At 45.6% G+C, this 10,942-nt stretch overlaps 1 protein-coding gene across 1 annotated transcript in view; it reads right to left on the bottom strand.

The window, feature by feature from the left end:
* The window catches only part of LOC104620592 (chromosome unknown open reading frame, human C8orf46), a 16,638-nt gene extending 8,474 nt beyond the window's left edge, over positions 1-8,164 (bottom strand). The window contains exons 1-2 of the mRNA XM_010286863.1: positions 8,098-8,164; positions 4,987-5,042 (exon numbers count right to left, since the gene is read on the bottom strand). Of these exons, the coding sequence (XP_010285165.1) occupies positions 4,987-5,042; positions 8,098-8,164 (123 nt within the window). The remainder of the gene's footprint in view (positions 1-4,986; positions 5,043-8,097) is intronic.
* Positions 8,165-10,942: the final 2,778 nt, after the last annotated feature.

Here is a 10,942-nt window from a genome sequence, read left to right as displayed (position 1 = left end):
ATGAAAGTCCCAACAGCTGGGAAAGAGTGTTTCATACTTTGAGTTTTTTTTAATTCTTCCCTGAAGACTTTCTACTCTCAAAAGAACAAGTTAAACAGGGTGAAGATCCAAACCAGCAAGGAAACAAGACACATGGCAATTATTTCAACAGTTTCCTATTAGACTTACCTCCGTTGATCGTATGTTGGAACACCAGGAGAAAAGAAGTTACTTGCATCTAACTAATGACTGATAGTTGCCATCTATGTGTTTTATATAAAAATAGTTATTTTGTCTCAAGACTGAGATCAGCAGCTGACCAGTCTGCTATTGCTATAGAAAAAGCCTTAATTCCATCTATTGCTCTGCCTTCTAACATACACTCAAGATAAAAACAAGACCGCATCCAAGCATGTCCCCTCATGCAAAATTGTCCATTTTCTTTAAGTAAGTTTTAATTCAGTTTGCCATTAATCTGCAATATTCTGTGCATGTGAACTTTTACACAGATATAAAAACACATGGAAAGCAATGTTTTCCAAAACAAGAATAAAGAATCCCCCCAACCTGACCACTTTTTACTTTTTTGACTCCATGTAGCCTCAGGAGTCTGGAGAAGGCTACATGACCTAGATCCTACTGACCAGCAGGACAAGGAGCAGAAACTGCCCAACAGCACGCAAAAATACTGCTGGAAAGGGCTGGTGAGGCAACCAAAGCCTAATCCAAGACCTAAGAGGGGTTTTCTCTTCATTCTGTCGATTTTGGCACACAGCCTAACACAGTCCCTGCTCCGTAAGCTACTTAAGGATGTGCCTAGTGTTAAGTTAAAGTCAAAGGGACTACTGGTGTCCTTGAAGACAAGCATGTGCTAAAGGAGGCTGGGGCCGAGCTCTATGGACCATAAACCTGGTGCTGCTGGATGGAGCTGAGCCCCAGCATCGGTCCGATAATTCAGAAACGAGGTTGATGCCAGTGGTGAGGGGCCTCCTGTTGCTGCTTAAGCAGTTGGCATTGGCTCTCCCTCAGCTTCCCCGGACCAGTCCCAGGACATCCCCACCTCCCTGCGGCACCTCCTCGCAGGCTGTGGGCTCCCGCGTCCACGCACGCCCTGACCACCCGAACCTTGCAAGCGGCTTACCAGAGGCATTGCCCCCAGCACCCCGGTGGCGTCAGTGGGGACACCCGTCCTCATTACCAACAGGGTGAGGCTGTGCCTGGCCGGGGTCTCCCACGACCGTCCCCCTGCCCCGCAGCCTGCCTCGCCTCAGCCGAGCCCTTCCAGCTTTCTGGGAACACCACGGAGCTCACCTTTCCCACCAGCTTTGGAAACGTGCGCAGTGCTCTTGCCCACACTCAGTCTTCCTTGGTGCGTGACAGAGAACGTCCGCAGCCCGCTGCTACTGAGACACCCGAGGTCGCTGCTTTTGCGTAGTCATGGAAAGAGCATCTTTGGTAAGTGGGGTGCTGGCCGCAGCCGTCTCTAATCCTGAAAGTGGCTTATTTCATCGGTATAAACCACCACTGACTTGAAATGTAACAATCTGCCTTTGTGTTGCAAAGGATGAAATTTAGCGTGGGGAAAGGAAGCAGGATTTTAAACTGCATTAATAGCAGGAATTATTCGGGTGTGTTGTCTATGTTTTCGAGATCCCTTGTTACACGCCGGATCAGAAATGCCAAAGCACCTTCAAGCAGAAGGAACCTACAAACAGGTTACAACGCCATTTTCCATTACAGCTGGAGACAACAGCACGATCTCCATAGCGCATCTTCCGTTAACATCCTTCTTTGCAGCGTTTGGCTGTAGTACGCTTTTGGAATTTCTTCTCTCCTAATTCAGGATTTCACCGTGACTTGGGCTACCTCACCCGTTACTGTAATATGTAAAGACTTATCTAGGTCAGGAAATTAAACCTGCTGTGGTGCAGTTTTGATCTAAACTGGAGCTGACATTTCTCTAGGGTACCTAGGGCAAGGCAGAAGGATCAGCTGGAAGTCACTTTTTTTTTCTAGATGTACCAGGAAATTTAAATGTGTGCGAATGGCAGAGTCAGCCAAACTATGCAGAATTAGTAAACTGCTCTCTAAAAAACTACTGTTTTTAGAACCTGTAAGTCCCTTGGCTGGCTCGGCCTGTTTGCAGGACACCGAGTCTGAATTCAGAGCTCAGCAAAGCCTCTTTTTTCGTGGACTTTATCGCGCACACGAGAGCACCGAGGCCTGGCATACCCGCTGTTGGAGTTAGCTGTGTTAAGCAGGGGCACAGAGGGCACAGGAGGGTTGCAGAGCAGCGCAGAGGATGTTCCAACAACTCAGCCAGTGCGCCTCGACCCAAAACCCCACCGCCAAACCGACAACCAAACATAAACGGTGACAATTAAACATCTGGCTTTGGATAAAACTTTGAAGCTTAGAGGCTGAACAATGAAGTGCTTGTTAGTGGAGGAAATGCCAGATTTGTAGAGTTAAGCTCTTTTTGATGGTCTAGTGCTGATCTAATTTTTAATGTGGCAGCACTAGCATGCACCGAGGGATTTGCCATTTTTATGCAGAGTAGCCAGGTACTGGTGTCCAGACAGTTCTACCCAAAGTATTTTGGGGCCAGGAGAGCAAGGGAAGAGATGGGAAGGATCTACTATCACTGGAAATAACTCTTAACAGGGCAATAGCAACTGCAAATAAGCAGATTGGTGAAACACTCAATTAAAAAAAGGTGTTTCCCCCTTTCTCTCACCCTTCTACAGTCATGATTGTGCTTTTGGGATGGGTTCTTGAACGACATGGAACTTACCCCCACAAGACTAGTCATCTGAGTGTTAAGTCACTTAATGCTACACTGCTTGATTATTTCTGCCGTGAAAAAAAGGTCTGGCAGATGTCCATGTTGCTTGCTATTTTTGCCCTTGCTGAGGATTAAAGTTGTGCATCCACTGCAATCACCAGAGCAGAAGATTTCATGTTATCTGAGGCATTTCTACAGCACTGACTGCAGGTGCAGAGGTAAAAGCGAAAAATAAATAATCATTCTGCTACTTTTCTGTGGGTCTAGAAATTGGCAATCACAACTTCCTCGCAGGCACGTATATTCCAGTACGCGCGATTTATTTGAATGCTTGCGCATGAGCTGTAAGCAGCTGCATCATACCGAGCTGACCGTGCCAACTGCTTTGGTTTGAGAGCCTTGCGTGTGTTCTTAGCTGGAGCTGCAGACCATTCCTCAGGCTCGGTGCTCCCACCACTAATATGATGCTGCCTGCATGCTGACTAAGGGCCAATCAAAGGACGTCTTTAATTGGGGTCAGGAAAGCCCCAAAGGAAAAAAAAAAAATCCTCTAAAAATACAGCAACAAAACAGGGACTTTTTGATCTTATTTTCTTAGACCTTTATGAGTACAGTGCTGCTACAGCAGCTGATCCAACCCAAATGAAGTATTAGAGGCTCCCACTCAGCAGAAACAACAACTATCTGCTGAGATTTGGAACATCATAACAGACATACAGTTGCCCTAGATTTTGATGAGAGCTAGATGAAAAATTTCCAGCTGACTAGTTTTATGAGAAAATTCTGGTTAGAAGAAATCTGGGCATTTTGTTGGAAAAGTATCTATTTTGTCAAAAAATGGAGAAACTATCTGAGCATTCTGTTTTATTAACTCATAATAGTTCACTTTTGGTTTGGACTTTTCTGCTTTTTTTACATTATGGGACAAAAAAAATATACCAAAGGCATAACAAATAAAAGGGAGTATCTCAAAATGGCTTATTTTAAGGAACACTCTGACACTGAGTTTCATCCTCATTTGGAATGAAAAGCCATTTTGAAACCTCAGCCTGCGTTACTCGGTTACGACAATTTGAGAAAATACATAGTTTTTACTCAAATGCCACAGGGGTATTATTGACCCTTCCTGCGGGTCACTCAGGTATCCTGCAATCCGATCAAGAGAGGGGATGGAAGTAAATGTGACGAGGTTTTTGTCAGTGCACAGGTAAGTGTGGTAAACAGAGGGGACCTACGGTGCTCTGGGGAGATTTGGGAATCGGGAATATGAAGAGGCGGCTATTTGCAAATGAGGATGGAGCTGGGAAGTGGGAAAAGGAAAAGCCATGGAGCACAATATTCCAACAAAGTGCTAGAGAAGGGGCAGGTCTGTAGCGAGAAGAAATGCTTTGGCAGAAGAGCCTCAACAAGCGTAAAAAAGCGCTTTGATATGCACGAGAGGAAGAAGGCGTCATTCCTGCAAGTCAGAACCGCAATAAAAGCATCATGGAAGGGGTTGTGAATGGGCCACGTGGCTTTAAGGAGGGAAAACTGGCTCTGACAACAAGAAATCTCATGCCCATGTGTCAAAGTGTCCAAACTTGGAAAACATTTTCTCAGAGCATGAAAAATGTTCAGTTCTTTGAATTTGGGGGGGTACCTCACCTGCAGGGAGTGGGTAAAGCTCCGGCTGTGCCCTCCGTGCCAGTGCACGGGAAGTGAGTCGAGGACAGGCAAGCACTGCCGGGGCCAAGGGACGGGCATCCTCCTGTGGCTCTCAGAGCCGTCTTTCTGAGTCGAGGTTACAGTCCATTGCTTGGTGCTTTTCTCCCAAATTCCCTGGGGAATGGGATACTGGCTACTAACGCCTATATGTATTGATACGATTTGTTTGCTTTTCCTTCCTGCCTGTCCCTCTGTCACTGTTATTAGGGTATGGATAAGAAGTAAGTCTGTGATTCCCTCAGATGGCCTGTGTTGATAAGCTGTTATGTTCATTCTGACTGGCTCCGCACAGACAGATCGTAATTTTTGAAGTTTCAAAGCGCTTCCGTAAATAAAACTGTACCTTTACAGAAACTCCCCTTTGTGTTTCCCTCCCCACTCCCTGCATCAGACACCGACGCACTCCTTTGCCCTGAAAGATCTGCTTCCCATTTATCCATGGCATTTTTAAGGATAAGTGCAGACAACTAGAATTAAACAAAAAAAAAAAAAAAGAGAGAAAGGGAGATTTTTCTTACATTCTTTGTTAGGATGTGGTGCGTACTTTTGGCTCGTCTTCGGGCAGGACTACATGCTGCAAAAAGAAGAACAGGAACATGGTCAGGGTGCAGTGGAGGCGGACAAGATGAAGTTACACATCCCTCTAAAGTTCCTCTGTGAGAACACACTGGGGGCATGATGGGGAAGGGGGGAAGAAGAAAGGGTTTAAGGAGGATTCTGGCTGAAACAACCCAAAAGTAAGTCCTTTTTAATGTAGAGACCATGCTTTAGCTATACAATATAGACATCCATGGGCATAGGGCAACAGCCTTCCCAAAGTTTCTGCACCTCTCCCATAGGCTTCCAGGAGGAACCATCCTTCTCCTTCCTGAGTTTTGATCTGGCCTCCCACTTGCCAACGTTTCAGAAGCAAATGAACTTCTCTTTCCATCCAGTCACCTCCAAACATGACTAGTGTAATACATTAGCTTTGGAAAGGCCCATCATTTTATCTCGATAGGGACTTTTTCAATAAGATCAAACTGCTTCGTGACATCATTTCAGTTTTACTTCATGATGGCCGAAGCAAAACATTTACACTAAGCCTAGTCTTTTCTTTTTCAATCCTCAAAATGACCCACTTGATTCGTTAACTTGGGGCATTTTGCTTAAAGTCGGTTTCTCAATGTTATTTCTTAATGAAGACACCAGAACCATAGGCAACAGAGAATCGCTAGCCACTGGACACACAAGATGCTAGGACCATAAGCCAAGCTTTTGACTGGACTGAAGCAATTGGTTTTGGGTGGGGCGTTTTTTGGACAAAGCGAAGATTGTTTAAACACTTTTTGTTTCAGTTTGACTTGAAACTGGCCTGAAAAACTCAGTGATACTCCTACCTCTCTCTCTCATCGTATCTCACCCTTTTCCTTTTTTTACCCTCCCCCAGGTTCAGGATGCAGGCGTCGTGCCTACAGGATTTAGCAGCCAGTGACAGAAACAGGCCAGCAAAAAAATGGTGAATTTGGAGAATTAACTCCAATTCTAAAGGCTGACCCTGAGGGCAAGGCAGGTGAATGGGGGTTTCCGACTCAGGCTCCATGTATAGTCCAAAGGCTTTGAAGAGCCAGGAAGGTTTGCTACGGCGTGGCAGCTGGCTCTTACTCTCCAGGTGAGCTTTCCTTTACATTTTTGGCATACATTCAACTCCAGGAGTGGCAGTGCTCATCGTTGTTATGTATTAACATTTGCAGAGAGTTTTGAAGCTGCGGAGGCAGCTGGAGTTCACTCAAGGCTGCTCATTTCTGCAGCCAAACTCCTCTCCTCTGACGGCAGGAATAACAAGGGACTGGGCTTTCCCGGGCTCTGGTACAAGCAGAGCTGGCAGTGGGACCAAAGTTACTCTTCCCAGACACCTTGTGTTTGTCTAAAAGCCACCCCTCAATACCCCAGTGAGGATATACATGATGAGCATTAGGACCCCACTGGCTAGAAATAAGGTTTTGGCCTCTGCTCTGCCCATAGTTAAACAGGACAGTAACACGGGAGGTGACAAATCTTGCCCAGGGACCCTGCCAGCGACCCGTGGCAGCACAGGCTACTTCCACGCTGAACTCACCGCAAGTAAGTTACCCGCCTGTTTGGAGCTTGAGCGTGTGCTGAGCTCTTAGCTTGGTTACGCTCTGTTTTGCATGGCATGGTATCCTCAGGGATCCCTACTGCCTTCTCCTGCAGGACACATTTTATATTTTGAACCACGGTGAGTGTGGGATGAAAACCAGACAAACATAACGAAGGTGGGTTTTTTTCCTAGGAGTATGTTGTAACTTGCTTTTGAAGCTGCTGCAATCACCTTTACTTCTGGAATTTCATCGCGTGAGGACTAAACTAACTGCTCACAAGCAAAACACTCAAGTGCAGAAAAGCTTAGTGATGCGAGGAATCATCTTCAAGTCTCTCTGGTATTGTATGTGTTTTACTGGACAGCGCGGGGAGCACGGCTTATAGAGATTTCTTCCAGAAGCAAGTACTTTTGTGCTGTTATTGGTACCCAGGCTGGTGCACAAGGAACACCACACAAATGTGCCCAGGCAATAAATTTGCTTATTTACAGAGTAGGTATGGTCCACAGTCCAACTCACTGCCTGTCATCCGCCGGCGCGAGTGGCAAAGGGCTTACAGGGGCTGGAGAAAGGCAAGGCACGAAAGGGAAGTCCCAAGCACCAGCAAACATGCGGTGACCCGAATAGCCCTTGAACGAAGGGCGAGTCACGGGGGTAGCCAGAAGTGACCCGCTTGCGCAGGAAGACAACGGCGGCAACGCAAACAGCGGGGCTGCAGGGCTCTGCCTGCAAACATGATTTTCTGCGGGGAGCGGGAGCAGGAAAGGAAGAATGAATCCTTGCAGGCGATGTTTCTGGATTTGCCTGCAAAAGGATGTTTGTACGTACAGCCCAGCTTTCGGGCAACAAAAACAGTGATGGTTCACTTTGTCATTTCCACTTGTATTCTAGAAATTAAGCAGCTGAGAGCTCATGTTCGCAGCTTGCACATAAAGATCTGATCTGGCCCCACAATTTGTTTTCCCTACTTTTACCTGCTTTCTTTTTCTCGTTGCTGAAATACGCAGCTATTGAGTTTAAACTAATTTGTTCAATCAAATGCAGACGGGGCTTTGTCCGGTTCTTACTCTTCATTACAAGCAATTAATGTTAATCATGCATTCATTTCCAGGGCATGGCTTTGGAAATGTTCCACTTACGGAGCCAGCAGACTTAAATTCAACATTCACGCAGTTCACCCAGTTCATCCGAGCTGCTAACTGCTCACAGAACTTCATTTTCTTTTCTATTACACAGAATAGCCACACAGTTGCAAGCTGTCACTTTGGCAATTACCTCATAGGTATATCAACACCGATTCCAGATCCCCCAATTTTGCCGGCGCAGAGGTTTTACACAGCCACAATGTCGGAGCACCTGCGCGTACAAGCTCCAGGAACAAGCAGCGAGCGCCGGGCTGCAAGCAGAGCGCGGCGCGGCGCGGCAGCACGGATGAGCTGCTCGCTTCAGAGGTTTCCCTGATGCTAACTACCCCCATCCGCCTAAAAGACAACACCGCAGCGGTTGTTACAGCTTGGATGTACTCACATTTGGATGAAATCACAGTGGTGAAAACTTCTAAATTTTCGTCGCTGCAGCTGTAAATCTGGTGCATTTTCCCCCTCTCCCTCCTGACTGCCTTTCAGCTTCATGCAACCGCTCTGAACTTCTGGTAAATAGGTTTCACTAATCCAATCTGGCTCTGTGATCATTGTCCAGATCTACAAAGGACAGACTGATGCTGTGATCTCATCTCATTCCATATTCTTCATCGCAACATTTTCTGCTCCCATCTGCCTTTCTATGAATACTATTAATGCAAAGATTTAATTTAGCTGTTACTTGAAGCTTCTACTCAGATAGATAGAAGCATTTTATTTTACGTCTCCTTTTACCAGTTTGGAGAATCCTCTACCATAAACGGCTAATAATAAGTCTGTTCTGTGCAGACAATGTATAGGCAAATAAACCTTTACAGAAGTACTACAAGGATTTTTAAAACAAGTTGGGTTAATACTTTGTGTACTTCAACACATTTGTCATAAAAACTTCCTCCTCCCATATACTGAGGAGCTGATTCTAGGTGTATTAACAAAAGCATTTTGTGCTTTACCTTTTAAGTTCATAAACTAGTACCTGAATCCTGGGCACTTCAGTGTAAAATTGGAAATGCAGATGACAAAGGAAGGGCACGTCAGGCAGACATACATAGGTCTATATGACCCTACACTTCAGTGGCTGCAAAGGGAGGGCAGGTGGCTCAGTCATAGATGAGTTCCTATATGACTTGATGGTTCTGGGGCCTAATTCCATATTTATGCACTTCAACAAAAGGTCCTCTTGCCAAAGCTTTTCATTCCTTAATGCTCCCATCAGAAATTTTTCCTTTCCACATCTATGAAAATCAGCCCCCTCAACTTCTGGTGACTTACTGCTGCCATGGACACCTAAGCTCAAAAATTTTGGCTTGCAGGCTCCAGCAACTGATGTAGCAGAAACACTTTCAAGTGTGAATAATGATATTAAATTATATCAGTCTAATGAATAGCCTTCATTACTAGCACGTGTGTGTAATTAACACAAAAACTAGTGCTGTCTTCTCCTATGGACGTCTGCCACCAACAGTCCCAGATGGAAAGTGCCAGCAAACATGGGCTGTCACTGTCATATTCATATAACGTTTCTTCTTCGAAATAATAAATATTGGTCAAATACACATCCTGAGCCTGGAAGCAGTCTGGTTGAGTGGAAGGTGTCACTGTTTCAAGAAAGAAACGAGTGAAGAGAAGCTGCTATCACTTGTCACCTCCCAGGGCAAGCCTCCTGCTGTCCAAGGGCAGCAAAGCCATCGTGGGGCGGGGGGCATTGTCCCAGGAAACCCTGCCGTGTCTGAAACGGGCGGTGGGACGACAATATAATCAAGCAAAAGTTCAATTAGTTTTTGATTTATTGCGCCACATGTTCTGCTTGTATGACTGATGTCATTAACATCAGGCTCGGCCGGCGTGTTCATCTGTCCCTGCCCGGCTCCCTCTGAGGGCGCACGCACTCAACAGATGGGGAACTGCACGGGCGCGAATGCAATTGTTTATCCCCCTATTGTTCCTGTGTCAAGCAATCAAACCAAATCCATTACCCACCGAGAAAAAGATCAGCGCACCATCCATTCAGCAGTGAATGGAGCAGAGGCGGTTATGCAGGGAGGCTTTAAAGCTTTCAAAAGGATAAAAAAAAATAATGAAGAGCAACACTGAATAGTTGACCCCCTCCCCCCAAAAAAGCTATAACAAATCTAACCCGCCCTTTATTTCGCCTTTGGATATTCAGAGTCCTGTAAGAAGCATTTTTGGATCTGAGTCGTTGTTTTCCTAGATATAGGTATGACCTAAAGAGATTTAAAAATCACAGCTAGGGATTAACATTAGAACAAATACTTGGTGTTTCATCACGTTGAGAGGTGGTGGGGATGTGGAAACTGAAGTGAGACTCAAGAGCCGGTTACCGGCCGGCACTCATGGCTTTGTAGGTTAGGTTTTGAGCAGGTAGGCTTTGAACAACTATCTCTACAAGGGACGTGATGCTCTGGGAATGAGTCGCTCTCTGTGCAGAGAGCTGACAAAAGGCTCTTGCATCACTTCCAGACAGAAAAATAGGGCTTGGGAGGGCCAGTATAATGCCTCATCTGGGAGTGAATTTCCCCCTGTTCATGAAAAAGAGTTTGCTGCTTCGTTCTGCTACAGATCTTACAGGGTAGTCGAGCACTACGACTGCCCAGGGTTTTGCAGGTAATATTAACGTGGCTTTAAGAGAAGGACTGCATATACTGGGCTACTTTTGTCTAGCTGTCCGTGAGTTATTTTGAACAAATGTCTTGGTTTATCTAGCTACAAAATAGGTGTGATACCACCTGCCAGGAAAGTGTACCATAAAGCTCAACTGCATGCAACCTGCTGAAGAACAGCAGGACAGTAAGTTTAGACTTGAGGAATGTACTCTCCATAATGTCCAACCTAGGAACTGCTTGCAGAGCCACATCAGATGATTTCACATAGTATCTCCCTCTGGCTCCCTACTGACCTAACAAGAGTTCAGTCTGTGGTAGGAGAAGGAAACCAAACATTTACTGATCCTATGATGCATTTTTTGCCCATCAAATTACATAAAATATCTAGAAACTACACTCACATTTGTCCTCACCGCTAAACACAGCTGATAATCTATTAATTTAATTCACGTGGTGCCGCTGCAGCCATGAGAAGACCTGAAGAAGTTTTTGCACTGGGGTATATCTGTGACTGAAGGCTCCCAAACCAACATGTGGAATCCAAATTCCTCGCTGTAGGCTGTGATACAGCAGTTTACCAAATACATGAATTCCCAGTGTTCATAGAAT

The sequence above is a fragment of the Phaethon lepturus genome, unplaced genomic scaffold (genome assembly GCF_000687285.1).
Source record: "Phaethon lepturus isolate BGI_N335 unplaced genomic scaffold, ASM68728v1 scaffold17555, whole genome shotgun sequence".
Taxonomy (NCBI): Eukaryota; Metazoa; Chordata; class Aves; order Phaethontiformes; family Phaethontidae; genus Phaethon; species Phaethon lepturus.
The sequence above is the reverse complement of the archived record's forward strand: the minus strand, read 5'-3'. Positions and strand labels throughout refer to the sequence as shown.